Source organism: Phoxinus phoxinus, assembly GCF_949152265.1.
Source record: "Phoxinus phoxinus genome assembly, chromosome: 11".
Classification (NCBI taxonomy): Eukaryota; Metazoa; Chordata; class Actinopteri; order Cypriniformes; family Leuciscidae; genus Phoxinus; species Phoxinus phoxinus.
This window is the reverse complement of record NC_136886.1, coordinates 2093210-2116903: the sequence shown is the minus strand read 5'-3', so window position 1 is coordinate 2116903 and position 23694 is coordinate 2093210. Positions and strand designations below refer to the sequence as shown.

General features: G+C 36.4%; 1 protein-coding gene across 3 annotated transcripts in view; it reads right to left on the bottom strand.

The window, feature by feature from the left end:
- Nucleotides 1-2768: 2768 nt before the first annotated feature.
- cbfa2t2 (CBFA2/RUNX1 partner transcriptional co-repressor 2) overlaps nucleotides 2769-23694 on the bottom strand; it is a 47008-nt gene continuing 26082 nt past the window's right edge. For 2 of the 3 annotated variants that reach the window (XM_079628504.1, XM_079628506.1), the window contains exons 2-11: nucleotides 18104-18247; nucleotides 16383-16624; nucleotides 16214-16303; nucleotides 12075-12256; nucleotides 10688-10935; nucleotides 9666-9751; nucleotides 8124-8331; nucleotides 6731-6799; nucleotides 4905-5095; nucleotides 2769-3027 (exon numbers count right to left, since the gene is read on the bottom strand). In XM_079628504.1, the coding sequence (XP_079484630.1) occupies nucleotides 2779-3027; nucleotides 4905-5095; nucleotides 6731-6799; nucleotides 8124-8331; nucleotides 9666-9751; nucleotides 10688-10935; nucleotides 12075-12256; nucleotides 16214-16303; nucleotides 16383-16624; nucleotides 18104-18247 (1709 nt within the window). In that variant the 3' untranslated portion in view covers nucleotides 2769-2778. The remainder of the gene's footprint in view (nucleotides 3028-4904; nucleotides 5096-6730; nucleotides 6800-8123; nucleotides 8332-9665; nucleotides 9752-10687; nucleotides 10936-12074; nucleotides 12257-16213; nucleotides 16304-16382; nucleotides 16625-18103; nucleotides 18248-23694) is intronic. The other variant, XM_079628505.1, reaches the window with a different exon arrangement.

Genomic DNA, 23694 nt, shown 5'->3' with positions numbered 1-23694 from the left:
TCATGATGACAGAGATGTTTGTGAGGATGTGTGTGTGTGTCATGTTAACCAGTTCCTTTAGTTTAGTCAATCCATACGACTAGAGCTGATAAAAACAGTGTTTCTGCCATCTAGTGGAGGAATGTAGATCAAAACACATTCTGTAAACATCCCATACCTACTGTAAAAGCATGCTGGATTAAACTGAGTTAACAGATTTCAGAATCTTTCATATTGTGACGGTACCATGGTACATTGATGACATTTTAGGTATTACTAATAATAATCTCGGGTTTTCCATAATTCTTGGAGGGAGGAATCTATAGTTTAGTAAACATGGTACAATTGGATAAGATGTCCCTATATCTCTCATCGCAAAATATTTCTGGAATATTTCTGTGCAAAATTTCCCATCTGAAAATCAACATTTGTGATTCATCCACCCCAGTTTTGAGGTTTAAATGTTCATATATAAATGTGAATGTATTATATGTTGGACTATTTATTTGTTAGTATTAGTATTTATTATGCAACTAGCCTACATTGGATTATATGAATGCATCATCATTCTGTACATGTGATCTCTTCTTTAAATATGTCATATTTTAGCATAAGTTACTGTAGGCTAAATGCTTCTTACCCAACACTTATGAGGGGTTTTCTATTCTATATTAGTAATATAAAATCCGTGCAATAACAATACATCTTATAATCACTTTTAAACAGATACGCTGTAAAGGTGCTTAATTTTTTCAACATTTTCAATATTATAGAAACCTTCATAACACGATCAAATCCATAAGCCGACCTTCACAAACACAATGCCCATCGAAGCCATGTTAATGTCTTTATTTTTTAATATCTACTTCATACCAATATTCAAGAATTCTCAAAGGAAAAAAATGAATGTCACAGAGTAGCTCACAAAATAAAGATTCTCTTGCACCGTTATATTTTACACATTCTGATCATGAAAAAATAAATCAACATGTTGTGTACCGTACCAAACAGGGAACTGAAGACGTCGACGTGGAGATAAAAGAAAAGAAGCGGACTCACTCTCGACTCTACATGTGGAACAAACATTATGTACATATCCTCCTGAGATTTCCGACTTTTGCATGTTGATGCGCACGGACTGGTTCTGTTAGCTGGATTTAGACGTGGTTTCTGTCACAGGAAGATGATGATTGTACAAACCGACCCGGATCATCTGGGGTTTGTTAGCCATGTTTAACACACCATTCTCCATCTAAACTCTGATAATATTGTCATTAGGGATGCGCCGATATAAAAACTTTTGCCGATACCGATATCTCTTTATATTTAAAATCCAATAACCGATATATATCGGCCGATAAATCTAAATCTGTAAAAAAAAAAAAAAAAAAAAATTCAGAGCCTGATTACAGAAAACTCTCATCATTAAAAGCCACGTCCCAAACCTCAAAATTATAATGTTTTAATTATAACTTTATGTAGCCGATATGACAGACTTGCGCTGTATTCGCAATACAAGCAATTCATAACTATAATGTTGAACAGTGCGCATCTGAAGAGTCTTAGCTGAAGGAAATAATACATTATTTATTGACTTTAATTTATCGGCCAAATTTCCTTATCTGGCTGATAATGATAACATTAAAATGATTATGTATCGGCCGATACCGATATATCGTGCATCCCTAATTGTCATATAATAATAATAATGATAAACCGACACGTGAACATGTCACAGCATTCATTGACAGCTTTGGTGAATCCATCACTCTTATATTGCTCTGATATGTACAGAAACACACTCACGCACGTAAACAAGAACAGACGTAACACTGACAACAGTGTGTGCGCGTGAGACACCAGTCACAGGAGATCTGCAGCAAATCAGCAGAAGATGCCAAACAACACGTCGTCCGGCTGGACGCTCTGAAGGTTTTCATCCACGCTTTTTATAGGCCTACTATAGGTGTGTGTGTGTGTGTGTGTGTGTGTGTGTGTGTGTGTGTGTGTGTGTGTGTGTGTGTGTATGTGTGTGTGTGTACATGCGTGTGTGTGTGTGTATGTGTGTGTGTGCACATGTGTGTGAGTGAATGAGTGTGTGCGTACGAGTGTGTGTGTGCGTACGAGTGTGTGTGTCCGCGCACGAGTGTGTGAGAGCGATAGAGAGTGTGTGTGTGTGTGTCTGTGTGTGTGAGAGAGAGAGAGAGTGAGTGTGTGCGTACGTGTGTCTGTCTGTCTGTCTGTTCGTGTGTGAGTGAGTGCGTACGTGTGTGTGTGAGAGTGTGTGAGTGTGTAAGTGTGTGTGTGTGTGAGAGAGAGAGAGATAGAGTCTGTGTGTGTGTGTATGTGTGTGTGTGAGAGAGAGTTTGTGTGTGTGTGTGTGTGTGTGTGAGAGAGAGAGAGAGAGAGAGAGTGTGTGTGTGTGTGCGTTTGTGTGTGTGTGTGTGTGTGTATGTGTGTGTGTGTGTGTGTGTGTGTGTGTGTGTGTGTGTGTGTGTGAGATTAGTTTTCCAGCATGTGGATTCGCTGTGACGGAAATCTAAACCCACCGAGGCAGAAATGTTGAAAGTGTCGGCTGAAGTCAAGCACGTATAATCTGTGGTGTTGCATTAATTGATTTGATGCAATAAAATTAATGAATTAATATGTACAGAACCACGCACAGAAGCAAACACACGTAACACTGAACAGTTTGTGCGAGTGAATCCAAAAGAAGCCAAACACTCGTGGTCCTGTCGGATCAGCTCGCAGAAGAGTGTGTGAATATCCCGCTCCTGAATGACCCGGGGTGTGTGTGTGCTAGTGCGCGCTAGCGTCTGACGCTGGCGTGGACGCTCGCGAGGTTTTCTCCGGGACGGGGCTCGGGACGGGGCCGCTGTCGGGGGCTTTGGCCAGGACTCGAGTGGGTTTGGGCTGGTTCTGGAGGCCCGGCGCACAGATGAGATGATGTCGCTCCCAGTCTTTATGCTGACAGAAGGAGCCGCAGTATCTCGCCGCGTTACAGCCGCTGCACGTCTCGCTCGCCTTACGACCACAGTTCCAACAACACTGAGAGACACACACACACACGCACACACACACACAGAGAGAGAGAGAGAGACACGGCTCAATTAATGCGTATTAGTACAATATTAAACATTACGGTAACTCTTTACAATAAGGTTCATTATTAACTACCTTAGATATCATTAACTAAGAATGAACATTAATCTTAGTTCATATTGCAACATTTACTAATACATTATTAAAATGAAAGGTTGTAATTGTTAACGTTAGTTAATGCAATCTGTGAACTAACATGAACAGCTGTATTCTTATTAACTAACATTAACAAAGATGAACAGATACAGTAATAAATGTATTGCTCTTTGTTAGTTCATACATTTACTAATGTTAACTAATGAACCTTATTGTAAAGTGTTACTAACATTACAATATAAATATTAAATTCACACTTTTATCCTTATTCAGCAAAAATGCATTAAACCTTAATAAAACTTTTTTTGTGAAATTATTGTACTAGATTTTAGTTCGATCATATTTTTTATTTAATATTTTGTATTTTATGGTACTGATTTATTTTTATGCTGTAGTTATAATCCATTTATAAACTTTTTTGAGCATGGACCTGCAAATGAAATTTCCAACTTAAAATGTCATAAATCTTGAATGCTTTAGAACACAGACTGAAGTTTGGTCTCTTTTTGGCAGATTATTGATATTTTTTCAGAACCATTTAACCTTTTCAAATCATGCCCATGTTTTTTTGTGTGTGTTCACAAAGCAAGTCCCAATACCTTTACCAAGTTTCAGATGAAGTTAAAAAAAAGAGAAAAAATAAAAGCAAAATTTTCCAGTCAAGAAATGACCAAACAGCACCAGAGGGTTAAATCGATTAAAACGGACAGTAAAGACTTATATAAAAACAGTAAAATATATATACTTATTTCTTGTGTGACAGTAAAGACATTTATAATGTTCAAAAAGTTTCTATTTCAAATAAATGCTGTTCTTTTGAACTTTCTATTCATCAAAGAATCCTGAAAACAATGTCACGGTTTCCACGAAAATATGAAGCAGCAGCACAACTGTTTTCAATATTGATAATAATCATAAATGTTTCTTGAGCATCAGATCATCATATTACACTGATTTCTGAAGGATCATGTGACACTGAAGACTGGAGTAATGATGCTGAAAATTCAGCTTTGATCACAGGAATAAATTACACTTTACTACCGGTATATATTCACATAGATAACAGCTATTTTGAATCATAATAATATATCAACATTTTTGGTAACACTTTATTTTACAGTGTTCTTGTTACATATGTTACATGTACTTGTAAATGATGCATAATTACATGCAACTAACCCTAATGAAGTTTTTTTTCTTCTTCCCACTCCTTTTTGAATATGCAATGGACATTGACAATGGTAAAAAAAAAAAAAAAGTATTACAGTTTTATACAGTCTTTGGCTGTAACTATTGTTAATTATTATTATTTATTTTATGTTTCATTTGATTTGTATACTTGATTTCATTTTCTTGTCGGATGTTCCTTTTGCATAAATTTGAAATAAATAAATAAATAAAATAAAACCCTCAACCAAACCCTAATCCTACCCTAACCCTATAGTAAGTACATGTAGTTGTACTCAGTACTTAAATATATAATTACACTGTAACAATGACACCTTAAAATAAAGTGTAACCCAATTTTTACTGTATTTTTGATCAAATAAATGCAGCCTTGGTGAGCAGAAGAGACCCAAACATTTGACCAGTAGTGTAAAATACTGTAATTTAATTGAATGAATCGAAACGAATGACCCAGTTTGAACATTCCCACTGCATTGCTACGGCAGCACACGGTTCTGATGGTCATTGAGTCGAGACAGGTTTGGTGTGCCGGCTCTCACCTCACTGGAGTCCTCCTGCTCGTTGATGACCAGGATGGCGTCTTGCGTGGCTTTCCTCTTGGCCTCAGCGAGGGTTTTCTCCATCTTGGCTCTCTCGACTGTGATCATGTCGAAGGCTTTCTGCTCGGCCTCGGCCACGGCTTTCTGCACCTCGTCCATCGCCTGCCGCTTCACCTCGTTCACCGCCTCCTCTGCAGGACACACGGCACATGTTCATCTACATTATGTTGATCTAACAAAAAAATTCAACTGCTTACACACAAAATCCTTACTTGCCACACAATTTCTGAAACCTGACACTCAAACACCAGAACTCACACCTGAAAATCCGTTTTGATACATTTTATACATTCGGTAAGTTTTGGTTTGGTTTCACACTGCAATTAACCCTTCACAGGGAGATTGATTGACAGGTGATCTGACCCATCATACTTCGCCATCCGCCATTTTGTCCGACAAAGCAGTCAGGAGAGTTAGTAGATTAACGTTGGAGGATTTGAACGTGATAAGCGGAGTGTATGACGTCTTTCTGCGGTTAAAACAACATTCCTTCTGATGTTCATTCATGTTTATTTGATGCTATAAATGAACTAGAAGGAAGAGATGATCGGTTCACGAGCGGCTTTAACTGAGGCGACACAGCGATCTGACACGACACATTAAAGAGTTGTGAAATGTTTTTGAAATGTTCAGTGTGTGTGTGTGTGTGTGTGAGATAAAAGGACACAAGCTGTTGTAGCTCCGCCCCCCTTGTGCCGGGAGCAGCAGCTCATTTGCATTTAAAGGGACAGACACAAAAACGGTGTGTTTTTGCTCACCCTCAAAAAGTGACAACTTTAACATGCTATATAAAAATATCTGTGGGGTATTTTGAGCTAAAACTTCACACACACACTCTGGGGACATCAGAGACTTATTTGACATCTTGTGAAAAGGGCATTACCCCCCCCCCCCCCCCCCTTCCCCCCCTTTAAGCCCCGAGTTGTCAGTGAGAAACCACAATACTTAAAGGTATTTAGCAATGATATTGACAGGCTTTTCTATTTACAGCAAAGTAAGCTAATTGCCTGCACAGAATATGATGCCATTATAATACAACAATATAATATGTAACGATAACATCTGCAGTGGCTTCATAAATGAATTATTAAATGTATCCAGGAGGACTTGAACGCACCATAACTACAGGAATGAACCACAGTCGCCTTTGGCTTGCTTGGTTGAGGTTTAAAAGACACTTAATTTACATTTAACATTTAATATTCAACAATATTATTGATCTGAATGCATTGATACCATTATATGAGAACTGAACTGAGCTGGATGAAGACATCACTGTTTTCCCCAGAGCGGCTATATATATATATATAAATGAACTAAATTAATAACTTTTTTACAAAAAAAATGAACCATCACTGAACTTACTTAACTATGACGCTATTTTCTTCTAGATCTACTGTACAGCAGAAACAAACTTTGTTGCATTATTTTGCTGTTATCTCTGTAAAGCTGCTTTTAAAACAATCTGTATTGTAAAAAGCGCTATATAAATAAAGGTGACTTGACTTAATATTTAGTAATTTAATTGATTTGACTGCACTGACACTATCAAATGAGAACAAAACTTAGACTGAAATCACCGAATTGAACTGAATAATGATAACTTGAATTTATCGCATATTTGCATTGCTTCATTCTTGTAATAAAACAATATAAATATTGAACAAAGAGCTTGTTCGTTTATGAAAGTGTGATTACTGAAAAACAAGACAGGTGGTATGGGAGAAAACAGGTTTCCCAGGGTGCATCTGGGTTTCCGCCCTTACCGGCTTTCCTCCAAATCTCATCAGGCACGAAGCCAGAGCCGGAGCGCAGGGGAAGATCCCTCTGAGAGTCTGCGTGAGAGAAAAACAAATATATTACCATCAGAACCGTGTAGGAGTGGCGGATGTGGAAGCGTGTGAGAGGACGGGACGCCTCGTGAATCTTGGGCAGCGTTTGGTCACAGATGGCGTTGAGGAGCGCAGCGTTTCAGACATTCCCTCAGATTGGACTCGAATACACAACACCTGCTCGATCAGCAGGCTCACACACACACACACACACACACACACACACACACACACACACACACACACACACACACACACACACACACACACACACACACACACACACACACACACACACACACACACACACACGCACGCACGCACACACGCACACACACGGCTCTGTCTGTTGTTAGGAGAGGATGAGTAACTAGGTGATGATATTACTGTAGTTCACCATCACGTCCACTAGGGGGAAGGATTTATCAGAATTAAAATTTCCTGATAATTTTTTCACCCGCACGTCATCCAAGATGTCCATGTCTTTCTTTTTTCAGTCGAATGGAAATTAAGGTTTTTGAAGAAAACATTCCAGGATTTTTCTTCATATAATGGACTTCAATGGCGACCAACGGGTCGAAGGTCCAGATGTGAGTTTCAGTGCAGCTTCAAAGTCTCGACACGATCCCAGCCGAGGAATAAGAGTCTTATCTAGACAAACCAGCGGCCATTTTATAAAAAATAAACATATATACTTTTAACCACAAATGCTCATCTTGCACTCGCTGAGATGCGCCACGCATTACGTAATCACGTTGAAATTTCGAGCGTGACGTATGCGGAAAAACAGACCTAGTGTTCACAAGTGTGGAGAAGGAGGACCAGTATGTTGAATGACACATACGTACGTATTTATATGTCTTTGTGTCAGTTTAGTGTTTAAAATGGTCCTTTCGTGTGCGTATCCTGGATGTTTAAATATTTGTAACTACAAATTTGTGGTTAAAAAGTATATAAATGTTTATTTTTTTATAAAATGGCGGCTGGTTTGTCTAGATAAGACTCTTATTACTCGGCTGGGATCGTGTCGAGACTTTGAAGCTGCACTGAAACTCACATCTGGACCTTCGACCCGTTGGATGCCATTGAAGTCCATTATATGGAGAAAAATCCTGGAATGTTTTCTTCAAAAACCTTCATTTCTATTCGACTGAAGAAAGAAAAACATGAACATCTTGGATGACGTGGAGGTGAGTAAATATTAATTCTGAAGTGAACTACTTTTAAGCTCTGAAAACTCAATTAGCCTAAATTTAAATGTATCTCTCAAAGTTTGGCTGTGGGGTCAAAAGGGGTCAAAGTTCAATCAGTTCACTAAACGACTCACCTGCGTTGATTCCCTCTGCTGACAGAGGACTGTGTGTTTTGGTGAAGGGGACGTTCCCTGATGCCGTCCCGTTCTTGCGTGCGTCGTCGTGTGGGTTTGAGCGTCTCCTCCAGTAATTGAGTTCCTCGCGGTCCGACTCCTGACAGCGCCGCAGAACGCTCACCGAACGCCGAGTTTTCTCCACCATGTCCACAATGCAATTCAGCACCTACAACCAGACAGAGACACTTAGTACACAAGACATTTAGTAGATGAGGTATATATGTGTGTATATATATATATATACAGTAGTCGACATTTGAAGTGGATCAAAAAAGTTCATCAAAGTTGTCCTAAGAATACATGAATTTTGTCCTAAAAATTCATGTATAACTTTGATGAAAGGTTTTGATCCACTTTAAATGTTGACTACTGTATATATATATATATATATATATATATGATTATCATATTATTTTACCATGGTATTACTGGGTGAATCTCACAAATGAAGTCATGGACTATAAAGATTTAACACATTTAAGACTGCAATTACTGCATGTTGGATGTTTTGATTTTGAGTTCGTTTCTAATTCTAATTCTCATTATTCTGATTAAATTTTCAGTACTGTAAAAAGCAATGATTTAAATCATTATATATTTAAAGTCATTACAACAAATACTATCATGTTGTATAGGGCTGTTAAACGATTAATCGCGATTAATCGCATCCAAAATAAAAGTTTGTGTTTACATAATAAATGTGTGTGTACTGTGTATAATTATTTTGTATATATAAATATATTCATGTATATATTTAAGAAAAATTTGTTATTTATATATAAAATATTTATAATTTATATATAATATAAATTATATATAAATCTATATACAGTATATATTTCTTAAATATATACAAGCATGTGTGTATATATATATATATAAAAAAATAATTATACACAGTACACACACATTTATTGTGTAAACACAATTTTATTTTGGGTGCGATTAATCACGATTAATCGTTTAACAGCCCTATGTATAAATACTTAAGATTAAATGATATACATTTTTGCATTGAGATAGCATTACAATGAGTTTCAATGGAGAATGTTCTTATTTTTATTCAATGCAAAAACAGTAAAATAGGCTTATTTTCTTAAAGCAAATCAGTGTTATTACTAACTAAAATTATTCAAGCATTTTCATTGATTGAAGCTGAAACATGAAATACATTTGATTACTAAAACTAAAATATAAATAAATTACAGCTAAATAGAATTATTAAAACAAAAACGAAAAGACAAAATCACATAACAAAATGACTAAAGCTTAAACTAAATCTGAAAATAAAACCTAAATAAATACCACAGTAGAACATAGATGATAATAAAATAATTGATAATAAATTAAATTTCTCATTTTATTCTTGATTTTCAAGTGAATTACAAAGCAGACGCATTTTTGACAGGTTTTGTGAGATTCACCATCTAATACCACTACTTTACCATGGTGTCAGCACAGTACTTTTTCTGTTAGGATTATTAATAAATGCAATCTCACATGATCCAGATGTCTCCATTCTTCAGCCCACTCTCTCTCCGTCAGTCTGTGGTCGACAGGTTCCTCGCGGAAGCCTCCGTTACTGCCTGGAAATGACGACAAAAACACATCAGAAATTCACTAGTAGTTTAAAACCCCCAAATCCTTCCCTCCTGGGTCAAAATGACCCAAAGCCCTAAAATTATTTTGAAAATATTGTTTATATTTTTTAATGCAATTTTTTTTGTGGAGATTTTCTGTTATTTTTTATTTTATTTACTTTTAAATGACTAGATTTGATCAATAAATAATAAATACATAGTATTTTAAGCACTTTCAACTTCAATTCAAAATAACTCAAATTCATGCATAAACTTTTTAATTTAGCTCAAAATAAAAATATTACGATGGGTGTCTTTGCCGACCTCTTGTGGAAAAATAATAATATAACATGATATTGCATGACTCTTTCCACTAGATGGCCTTATAGCTCTATATTATGGAGCAAATGAGCTGTTCCGCTGGGTCCTAAAGTCATTTCACTTCAATATGCATTCAGACACTTTTTTTTTTTTTGGTATAGTTTTAGCATTTTTTTAAGCATTCATCGCATTCCATTCATTCCTATGGGGGTCAAATTGACCCGTGAGGGAAAGGTTTGTTACTTTAAACTCCTTGAATCCATAAAAAAAAATAAAAAAAATGGTGTATTCGTGGTTCAAGTGCGACAAAAGTGATGAACACACAATTTTTATTTTTATTTATGTTTGGCGTTTTTGCCTTTTATTAAGATAGGACAGTAACTAGGAACTAGGAACTAAGAAAGTGTGGTGGGATAGAGAGAGAGGAGAGAGGGGGGGGGGGGGGGGAGAGGGGGGGGGGGAGAGGGGGGGGGGGGGGGGGGTTGGGGGGGTTCCATGAGCCGGGACTCAAACTCGGGTCGCCCGAAGCACAACGCAGCCACATGAAAACACCCAATTATTAAAAAAAATTCAAAAATGATTTCCGGGTCAAAATGACCCGAGGGAAGGCTGAGTTAGTACCTGGCAGTCGTGGCCTGTCCTTCAGCTCCCTCAACTCCAGGATTCGGTGAGGCTCTCGGTACAGCTGAGGTGTGCTGATGTCATCCAGGGCGTAGTGTTGCAGAGGGGGCGGAGTCGGGTGGATCTGGGCGGGGAGATGGAGCGGGTGGGCGGGGCTATGTCTGGGGGCGGGGCTAATGGTGCAGATCCGTTTGGCAGGAGGTTCCAGGGAGGCGGGAGGCCGATCGTGAAAACCATTCTCTTTACTTCTGGAGGAAATAATAACATCATAAGTAAGAAGTTGAACACTTAGAAAATCACCATGGTTTTTGGACCTGTACAATGACAATACCAGGGTGTTTTGCTGAAGTACAAGGCAGTAAATACCATGGTATATGAATATGGTAACCATTCAGTTCCATCACGTTATATTGCAAAGCACGATGATAAATTTGAAACAAATTTCACTGAGAAATTGCTATTGAATTTCACTAATAATTACAAAGAAACATCAAATAACACATTGAATTAAATGTACCATTTTTAAGTTGAAAGACTGAAATAGTATTTTCTTTTAAAACATAAAAATCTTAGTTTTATTTACTACTTCTAAAAATATTTTCAAAGTTGTATTTTAATATCATACCATGTTTTTTGGATATTATATCATGGAAATGTTCACATTTTCTTATAAACCATATAAAATGTTTGTTTTTTTGTCATGGTACCATGGAAATGCCACGTTTTTTGGACCATGTTTCTTGTCACATTAATATCATGGTATTTTCTTTAGGTACACTACCTTCCATCATGGCATGTGAATAACCATAATGTATAATGTTATCTGATACCATAACTTAAATGGTTTTTCAAAGTTGTAAATAAAGTGTTTTACAAGAAAATACTATTTCAGTATTTCTATCTTCCTTTGGACTTAATACTGCAGTAATTACACATTTTATTATGCACCATGGCATAAAATGTTATATATATACCATATATATATAGTAGTCAACATTTGAAGTGGATCAAAAACTTGCGCTTCAGCGCAGTATCAGTATCTTAATATTGCTCCAGCGCAGTTAATACTGCGGTAATTACACATTTTCTTATGCACCATGGCATAAAATTTTATATATCGTATATATACAGTTTGTAGTGGATCAAAAAAGTTAATCCAAGCTGTCCTAAGACAGGAACGTGTTTTGTTCAAAATTCATGTTTAAATTTGATGAAAGGTTTAGATCCACTTCAAATGTTGACTGTACTGTATATATATATTTATATAGTAAGTGCACTATACATAGTAAGTATAGTAGTATCTGGTACCATAACTACTAATGTAGTTCTGCCATGGCTCTGTATTTTCAGGTGTTATGTCTCAGAGCATGTTTGCGTGCGCTCATACCGGTTAGGACTGTGCCGTTTGCTGCTGTCGTTGGGGTCCAGCAGGAGTTCAGAGGAGTCGGCCGGAGACGGGGCGGTGGTGCTGAGCAGGAGGTGTTCGTGTTGGGACAGATACTGCGCTGGAGTCTGTTTGGCCGCGCGAGCGCAGTGAAGAAGCTCTCTCTGCAGTAAAGGCAGGTTGGCCTGCGTGAAGGACAGAATACGGTAAACTGGCTGCATAACAAGCATCAACTAAATGGAAAATTGCAAGTAATCAAACCCAGGAAGCAATTTTGCGTTTAAAAGACGTGTAATAGCCGTCCAAACACAGCCCAGACGTCTAGGCTAAAACAAGGCAAAGTTTGGGCTGTCAGTGAAAATTTAATAGACATCTAACCATCGCCCAAGAATAGACTAGTCATCTAAAATATGAACATGTCAAAGAAATGAAACCAAACACCTTGTAATCACTGTTGACTTTGCTTACATGATGGAATATCATTCATCTCACAAGTTATTTTGGCAAAAACGACATGTAACCAAATTCATGGTTATTTTGGCTAGAAGTGTGTTACTAATAGCCGGACTATATCGGGTCTATAGTTAACCGAGACGGTGAAATGATGGCTATTGCTTGCTGGGAACCCACTTTGGAAGCATTTTCTTAAGTGGTCTAAACTAATCAATTACCACCACATTTTTTGCATTTTTCCAGATAAGAGTGGAGATAAAGGTCAAAAAGATTTCTTCCTGGACAGACTCAGAGGAGCCGCGATGTGCATGAAAACTCCTGAGCCAGAGGCGTCTGTTCAGCGTCACTGCATGTTCTGCTCGCTATTAAAGCTCCACACTGCAATTTTCACAAACATCTCGTCAAAAGAGTCCATAAATCTTTCATATGAAAACACTTCAGCCACAGGAGGATGAGAAACAATCGCCCAGATGAAGCAAAACAGACCCAGAGCTCCATTTCTTGATGAGCATGTGAGATTGATTACTAATGTGAACATATGAAGAATATCAGAACCATCTGGCAAACACAAGGGGAAAATACTCTCTCATGTAAACCCTTTCAAAAGCATAAATTAAATTTACACATCTCTCTCTATTAGTAAAGACCGGGACACACCAAGACAACGTCAAAGAACTAGCGGTGACGAAAGCTGACACCGCAAAGACTGTCAACTAGCATATGTGTGTAAGGAAATCTGACTATCGGCAGGTATCAATGGTCTATATTCGTCAATCAAAAAGGGAAACCAAGGCAGTTTCCGAAATAAGTACCGTATTTACCGGACTATAAGTCGCACTTTTTTATTGTTTGGCTGGTCCTGCGACTTATAGTCAGGTGCGACTTATATATCAAAATGAATTCATACTGACTGAGATGAACCAAGAGAAAACATTACCGTCTACAGCCGGTAGAGGGCGCTCTAGTTAGGAGTTGTTCAGAAGCGACACCGAGGAAGAACTCAATGTATTCAGTGTTGAGGAATGAGATCGGGAGCTTGGTGAACTTGCTGACCGGTAACTTGTTGGACTCGCTGGCTAATGTTAATTTAGCCTATTCAGCCTCCCAGGTTAGGGTTAGTTAGCATGTTCTTTATGCTGTTGTGTAGCTGAATAACTGTTAATGTGTTACGCTAACATACCGGACACCTATTCAGCCTGTTGTTCTGTGTGCTGTTGTGGAGCTGTCTTTTCTTGGTCTTGGATTTTGTGAAATAAATTTATAAATAAATGCGACTTATAGTCCAGTGCGACTTATATATGTTTTTTCCTCTTCATGACGCATTTTTTGACTGATGCGACTTATACTACGGAGCGACTTATAGTCCTGAAAATACGGTAGGTACTTATTTTGAATAAATAACCACTAAAAAGTAATCTAGAATGAATGCGTGTTGTGAATGTACTAAAATGACGTAAAATTATAACTTTTATTCTTGTGCACTGACTCGTTTGATAAACTAACAGTCTAATTTTTTATTTTTCTAATAGTCTAATAATTAATAATAAGTCTGATATTGTAATTTACACATCTCTGGGATAGTGTAATATCCCAGAGATGTGTAATCTTCTAGTGATAGAGGGTAGAAATTGATAGGATTCTTTCTGAGGAAACTATTATTAATTATGGAGTGCCTCAGGGCTCTGTGTTAGGCCACCTTTTGTTCCTCTTACACATAACACAGAAACTTAGTCCGACAGACGCTCACGATCGACTTGGTGCGTCACGGCCCTAAAGAACACTAATTTTAGTGTTGGGAAGTCTAATTCATTTGAACAAATCTGATCATTTTTGCTTGATCATTTCAATAAACCAGTTCAACAAGAAGTATTCACACACAGCATTTTATGCGCTTTCATTAAATAAAACATGGATAAACGCGGCTGGTATCACTGTGCTTTGTATTAAATTATATAAATGATTCTGATTTTAGTTATATTGGTCATATTTTATGAAGATGCTGATGGTATTACAATCACAAAATAATTTAGTACTGGTGATAATCATAACAATCCCGTGTTCATGGAGTATATTAAACATGATACCCGAAGAAAAGGGTCTGGAATGCTTTAAAATGTTTTCTAAAAGAGATCAAGAATCTCTAGTTTTTATTACGAGAACGACAAACATCTCTGTTCATGATTAACTTCACTCTCCTCTCACATATGCTGCCTGTCATTCACGTTCTCTTGTTTTGCGCCAGCAAATATTCCCGGACAACTGTGTTAACCGCTGCCGAGCTCCATATGTTACGCAGGCCCCGTAAAAACAACCTGCAACGGTTTATAGTCGTGTTTCACACTTCCGACCGCCTGGAATTCTCGGAAGTCTCCGTTTGCTCCATAAATCACGAAGGAAATATTAGACACCTTCCACTTTCTCTGTTCAGCATCCCTCTCATGCATGGCACTTAAAAAGCATTGAATTCAAGCAGCTTCACATGTTTTATCCATCCAGGGATTCACTAATATCCCCAACACTGCTGTCATATGGAGTGTTTTATTGGCTTTTATGGTGTTTTAATGTCTTTTTTGAGGCAACGCTCTCATAACGCGGTCTAACATTCCAGCAATGTTCTCGTTTTCTTGGAAGTTATCTGTGGTGTTTAAAGGTCCCGTTTTTCCTGTGTTTTTGAAGCTTTGAACTTTACAGTGTGCAATATAACGTGTTCATGTTTCGGAAAGGTCACGCCTCTTACCGTAACGTGGAGATGCATGCGCTCAGTGTTATTTTAAACTCCGGGATGAAAATAACAGCGTCTCGACGACATGGTGACACACACACTCTACAAACGCAACTCTTCCTCTTCTCTATAGGAGCGCAACAAGACCACACCCCTTTTTGTGTATTGCTGTGGGCGGAGCTTAGTCAAAAAACTGTTCTAGTGACGTCACTAAAGCAGGAAGTAGAGGATGTAGTCCGAACCGGCCGTTCGCTGTAGGCTTTGAAAGAAGACTTCTGTTAAATAAAATATCTTGCTTGGCATTGAACTTTGAGCTTTATAATTTTACAGGTATTATTTATGCTCTAACAGCAACAATACACACTAGCTAAAGTTTAAAAAATGGGATCACGAAGAACAGGACCTTTAAAACAAAAATATTAGACATCGTTCATGGAATGTGTTTTTCTGAAACATTTTAGTTGAATGTTCGTCTAACGTCTATTTTTAAATGTTACAACTTGATTGTTCAGAGATGATTCAAAAGTAACATTCCCATGTCCAATATATTATATAGACTCATTACATGCAAAGTGAGATATTTCAAGCCTTTATTTGTTATAATTTTGATGATTATGGCTATATAAAAAAACCTTTTCACAATATTCTAATTTTGAATTTGAGGTTTTCATAAGCTGTAAGCCATAATCATCAAAATTATAACAAATAAAGGCTTGAAATATCTCACTTTGCATGTAATGAGTCTATATAATATATTAGTTTCACCTTTTAAGTTGAATTACTGAAATAAATGAACTTTTGCACCATATTCAAATTTTTCGAGTTTCACCTGTAATGTTTCCTTAACATTTGCATAACTTGGGTGTTTGAAACATTTAAAAATCATACGTTTTCATAACTTAATGGGGGGCTGGGATACGACACAAGGGCGAGTAAATGACAACTTATTCCTTTATTGGCCATTTACCTTTAAGAAAGGTATGACGAAGGGTCTTAAGGGGAAGTTTGTGGCCTCTTGCAGTCTGGAGTGAAACTCTTCAATGGTGACGGTGGAATTCTATGGGGAAAAAAAGACATCGCTAGTTAACCCGTTCCACGTGCGACCGAACCGTATATTATGTGTGTAATAGACGTACCACTAAAGCGAGCACCAGGTTTCGGACGCTCTCTCCGATCTCGGGCGAGATGTCGTTGCCGAACTGCTGTAGAGTCGTGAGGAACCGCTTCAGTTTGCTCAGCTGGCGCGCGCCACAGGTCGCTGGAAGCTGCTGATTGGCCAGTGAAGAGGAAGATGATGACGACGGCCCGTTGCTGTAGCGCTGAGGCGGAGAAGGAACGGCGTTGAGCATCGGCGGGGAATGATTGATCCCATTGGTCACTGCATAAACAGAGGATGTGGTGAGACTTGTGATAATCATAGCAATGTTAGAAATGACCACATTATTTTCGTATTATATAGTTATTGTTTAATATTTATAGTTATTCTTATAATTATTTATTTTATTTAGTTAATTTTAGTTTTAGTATTCTTTTTTTTCCAGTTAGTAATTTTAGTGCTTCAATTTAAACTTATTTCAGTTTGATTTTCATTAAATTTCTGATTTTTAGTTTAAGTTTAACGTTAAAATTGTATTTTATTTTAGCATTATTTTGAATTTAACAAACATTTTTTTATATTTGTTAATGATAATAACCCTGTTTTTCACTACATACATTTTCCTACAAGCTCAAAAGAATTTGTGAAGTGTTGTGTTTATAGTTGCAATATGTCAAGCCACACTTTTACTGGTTAACTCAAAAAAGACTCTTTCTTCTGCTCTTTTCTGCTCCTGTAGGGTAAACTGCTTTTCCCTCATTTTAAGTTGTTTTGTATAAAAAAGCATGCTAAATAATTAAATGTAAATGGTCTGCTATGCACTCAAAGTATGTACTTCGCTGGTGACAGGGAATGTTTTGAGTATGTACTAAGAAGAGTATTGAGAAATCCTATCATACATACACAAAGGTCACGTGCTCTTTGTGTAAATATTAACTAAATTGCATTGACATTCTTTTTTGTTTTATAGTTTAATATACATTTAATAACTATAGCTTCAGTCTCCGATTCATCAGCTTTTAATAAACTTTAAGTAGACTCGCCAAAAAACGAATCTCATTTATCATTAGGAGTGAATACTTCTCAGTATATACAGTATATACTATATACCTACTAAAAATAGTAAACGGAGCAAAATGCATGATTGTAATCACTTCTGGTTTATTCATCACTCTGGAAATGGAAGGTCAAGTGCATTACTGCAATACTGCATACTACATACTGCAAATTTTGACGTGCAAAAGGTTTTTCGAGAATTGCATGCATGCAAAAGATTAAAAATACTTTGAAAATGGTAGTATGTCGTCATATGTGACCCTGGATCACAAACCCAGTCTGGAGCCGCACGCGTATATCTGTGGCAATAGCAACTATACATTATATGGGTCAAAATTATCAATTTTTCTTTTATGCCAAAAATCATTAAGATATTAAGATCATGATCCATGAAGATATTTAGTAAATGTCCTACTGTAAATATATAAAACATGTATTTTTGTGTGTGAATGCAGCACAATCGTGAACATAAATGCACAACTTCAAAGGAGATTTTCTCAATGTTTAAATTTTTTTGCATCCTCAGATTCCAGATTTTCAATAGTTGTATCTCGACCAAATATTGTCCTATCCTAACAAACCACACATCAATGGAGAGATTATTTATTTAGCTTTTTATTTAAAAAAATTGACCCCAAGTTTTGTGGTCCAGGGTCACATATGGGACAATGGCAATGAGAGCATGCAGGTTTGAGTGAGTCTCACGTGCTGTGGTGGAGAACGCTGCGGGACGAGGTCCGCTGGGATTGATGGAGGGAAGAGGAGGCATGACGGAGACGGTTGGTCTGGAATGAGTCTTTCCATCCACTGGGGATCCGGGCATGGCAGGAACGTTCTTCTCTGCACTGTCTGAAAACCAGAGCCAGAGACAATGAGCTGGAGAATGACACATCCCAGCGAGCAATAGTCTCGGTTAACTATAGACCCAATATAGTCCGGCTATGAGTGACACACTTCTAGACAAAATAACCTTGAATTTGGTCGTTTTTGCTAAAATAACTTGTGAGATGAATGATATTCCATCATGTAAGCAAAGTCAACAGTGATTACAAGGTTTCATTTCTTTGACATGTTCATATTTTAGATGACTAGTCTATTCTTGGGCGATGGTTAGATGTCTATTAAAGTTTCACTGACAGCCCAAACTTTGCCTTGTTTTGGCCTAGACGTCTGGGCTGTGTTTGGACGGCTATTAGACGTCTTTTAAACGCAAAAATGCTTGCTGGGATCACTTATTTTCTTTGTAATCATGATGGTTTCTGTCAAGATTTCCATTCAAACCCAATAACATCTTTGATCTCATTCGGCCAGACATAAAATCACAGAAAGAACTGTGTGATCCTCTCATTTCATAACCGTTTTCATCTTGCCACAACTGCATCGTTTACACAATCATTAACAGACGCACAAATGCAAACGAATGAATTTGGATATTGCTAAGCACACAAATGTAGGCAATGTGTCTCATGCATTGATATGCAATTGATGCATTGATATGCAATTCACGTTTAAAGAGACCACGACAATCCAATTGAGGCCAAACCTCTAAAAGTGGCATAGATTTCTAATCTTAACCCTCACACCCTTCCTAAACCCATCATCTCCTTTTCTGGTGCACACCAGATGTTTTCTGCCCTTGTTTAAGAACCGTGGAGTCCCGACAGCTGAAGTGCAAATGAACCAGGTTTTGTCCTCGGGAAAGAAAGGCTGATCATTGAATGGAGAATCGGGCCATTTCACGCTTGCTAACTAGGCTTCACAAAAGACGTCAAGGGCTAAACGCATACTTTCTGCTTTTCAATGGACCACCAGGCCCAAAAGTCGTAGATCAGAGGTGCTGTTGTTCTGAAAGAGCCGTGAGAGAAGCTATCGGCCTCATTTCGAGTATATCAGACCGCTGAAAACGCTTTTACAAAGGCGGCTAATAGACCCACACAGATCGAGTTGTCAAAGGTCATGAAACGCTTCTTACCAGACGACTTTTCATAGACGGACGGGCCTTCTCTGGGTGAAAAGCGTGTTTTGTTTAATGTTTATTCATGGGAAACTAATGCAGTGAATGCGTTTCTCCGTGAGGGATTACGCCGTATAGTTTTTAAATGGGCCTCTCCACTTAACAATGAAAAGTAAGGCGGTTTTTAATGGGATTGTTATAGCGCTTCATTCGTACGTTTCATTGCAGTCGCGATAAACAGACGACGTATTGAACGAGTCCGACACACAGCAGAAGAGTTGAGCAGAGATCCTTTAAAATGTTGTGTCTATGCTATCATGTTGATTGCGTCATTGTTTATATATATACATTTACAAATATACTTTACTCTATTTGTTTGAGTTGTGTAGTGCATTAAATGTAAAAAATTAATAAATAAAACATGTTTCTGCATGGAAATAGAAAAATATATTTGCAAATGTATATTTTAGGGCTGTAAACGATTAATCGCATCCAAAATAAAAGTTTGTGTTTACATAATATATGTGTGTATAGTGTATAATTATTTATATAAATACACACACATGCATGTATTTAAGAAAAAAATGTTATTTATATATAAAATAGTTCTATTTATATATAATATATAAATTATATAAAAATATATATGCAGTATATAAATTCAAATATTTCTCAAATATATACATGCATGTGTGTGTATTTATATATACTAAATAATTATACACAATACACACACACATATTATGTAAACACAAACTTTTATTTTGGATGCGATTAATAGTTTACAGCCCTAATACAACTGTAAAATATAAAATTTACAAATATACTTTACTATATTTGTTTGAGTTGTGTAGTGCATTAAATGTAAAAAATAAATAAATAAAACAAATCATGTTTCTACATGGAAATAGAAAAGAAAAGCTATTATATTTTGCATTGTAAAGGACAATTGCTGCAGTTTAAACTCATTGCTTTTACTGCAGTAATCTCATATACAAAAATAAATATGACAAGAAAAAAGCAATTATATTTTGCATTAAGAAAAAAAACTGTTGAAGGACAATTACATTTGTGTTGTGTAGTTTAAGCTTGTTTTATTCATTGCACTCTCTCTTAAATGAGCTTTTACAGTGACTGTGAGACTCAAAATCCTCATCTTCCCGCACTAACCGAAACTACAGCAGTCACAGGTGCGACACACTTTTGCACACACACACACACACTCACACACACACACATAGACAAATCTTGTGGTTAGCGAGCGCACCTGAGCCCCGCTCCGGGTCCTTCAGGCTGCCCCTCCTAATGCCTGACTGAAAAATCATGTGGCGTGTTTTTTTCCCTTCCATGTACACCTGTCTCCTCCCTAGGAGTCAGGAACTGGGAACATGGGAGAAACAGGAAGATCAGCCATTTGGGATTGTGCCACACCGTAGGATAAACACAAACCCGTCTGTTAGCAGAGATTATCAGCACACCTGTGGAGAACTACAGCTTAACTTGCGGAAGACGAGAGAGAGTTTCACTAGTAAACACATTTTTTTAAGTTTGAGACTTTAAAACCGGAATGATTCTGAATGCAGATCCATATAATCACCAGACCACACTGATCAGCCCAACAATATTTGCCAATTTTGAGATTATCAATAAAGCTTGTTGTAATATTATTATTATCCAATTCAATTTTAAACATTTGTTTTGTAAATATTGTGTAAAATAACCATTCATATCATTTTACATTACAAAAAAAAAAAGTCCGTTCATCTTCTACAATAATCAAATCTAAAATAACTGGCAAAATCTACAATTTTTGTTGAAATGAAATAATTTTTTTAAGATTGCTGATTATAACTGAATTCAACCAACCTGAAAAAACAAGGTTTAACTGAAGTATATATAACCTGATATCTCCAGCAAGGAAAAATTACTTCATAAGTTTGATATAATAATTTTTCCACTTTGATGTAAATACACTAAAAAAAATTATTCATTACCCTTCCTGAATTTTTTTTTTCTTTTTTTTTTCACGGTTTTATTGAGTTCATTCAAAATAAATATGTAAGTTGGGTCAACACAATTTAGTTGGTTTAGGTCAAGTTATTTTACTCTAGTATGTTTAACTTACTTAACATAAAATGTTGGTCCAACCTTTTTATTTATTTATTTATTTTCACTGAGGCTTAATTTTCAGTTTTATAATCAGTAATATCAACTGTTTGTGCATATCATTAAATTTTACTGAATAAAAAAATATTTGCATAAACTGGCATTATGGCTTCCCTGCATAAATGCAAAAACATTACTGATTTAATTATGTGTTTATGCATATTTTATGCATTTATGCATAATTATTCATAACTGGAAAAAGAATGGAGGCTTATAAAAAAAACGAACTGTTGTTACTAAGAGTGTTTTTTGCGGTCTCAGGTGTCAACCTTGGTTATCAGTCACTGAATTGAAAACATCTTTGCCTTCACCTGAGTCCAGCACACACACACACACACACACACACACACACACACACACACACACACACACACACACACACACACACACACACACACACACACACACACACACACACACACACACACACACACACACACACACACACACACACACACACACACACACACACACACACACACACACACACACACACACACACACCTCCTCCTGCAGTGAACACAGCTGCGGTGCGATCCGTGAGGAAGAGAACACGGGTCTGTTAGCTCGGAGATATCCGTGCGGATCAATATTGATCTGCTAACAGCAAACGAGCAGCGTCCTCTGACTGCCAGCTGTTCTCACACTCATAAAGCTCAAATGAACAGCAAAAACTCATTACAGATATTACATGTCAATAGCTGTCTTCTGACACATCTCACGCTGTCCTGAAACCTCTAATATACTGCTTTCAGCTGAGAGGAACAAACAACTGCATGATATATTTAATCATAGGTTCTTCTATTTAATAGTTCTATATATTTAATCGCATGAAAATAGATTGAGACTTTAAAGTCACAAATACAAAGACCATAATGGAAATCAATTTAAATATGTTCTTGTCCAACTCACATTTATTTTACTATTATTGGCATACTAGCATTCTGATTGGAGAGTTATCTATCTATCTATCTATCTATCTATCTATCTATCTATCTATCTATCTATCTATCTATCTATCTATCTATCTATCTATCTATCTATCTATCTATCATCCGTCTATCTTTATCTATCTATCTATCATCCATCTATCTTTATCTATCTATCTATCTATCTATCTATCTATCTATCTATCTATCTATCTATCATCCGTCTATCTTTATCTATCTATCTATCATCCATCTATCTTTATCTATCTATCTATCTATCTTTATCTATCTATCATCCATCTATCTTTATCTATCTATCTATCTATCTATCTATCTATCTATCTTTATCTATCTATCATCCATCTATCTTTATCTATCTATCTATCTATCTATCTATCTATCTATCTATCTATCTATTTATCTATCTATCTATCTTTATCTATCTATCATCCATCTATCTTTATCTATCTATCTATCTATCTATCTATCTATCTATCTATCTATCTATCTATCTATCTATCTATCATCCGTCTATCTTTATCTATCTATCTATCTATCTATCTATCTATCTATCTATCTATCTATCTTTATCTATCTATCTATCTATCTATCTATCTATCTATCTATCTATCTATCTATCTATCTATCTATCTATCTATCTAATCTACTGTCTATCTATCTATCTATCTATCATCCATCTATCTTTATCTATCTATCTATCTATCTATCTATCTATCTATCTATCTATCTATCTATCTATCTATCTATCTATCTATCTATCTATCTATCTATCTATCATCCGTCTATCTTTATCTATCTATCTATCTATCTATCTATCTATCTATCTATCTATCTATCTATCTATCTATCTATCTATCTAATCTACTGTCTATCTATCTATCTATCTATCATCCATCTATCTTTATCTATCTATCTATCTATCTATCTATCTATCTATCTATCTATCTATCTATCTATCTATCTATCTATCTATCTATCTATCTATCTATCTATCTATCTATCTATCTATCTATCTATCATCCATCTATCTTTATCTATCTATCTATCTATCTATCTATCTATCTATCTATCTATCTATCTATCTATCTATCTATCATCCGTCTATCTTTATCTATCTATCATCCGTCTATCTTTATCTACCTATCTACCTATCTATCTATCTATCTATCTATCTATCTATCTATCTATCTATCTATCTATCTATCTATCTATCTATCTATCTATCT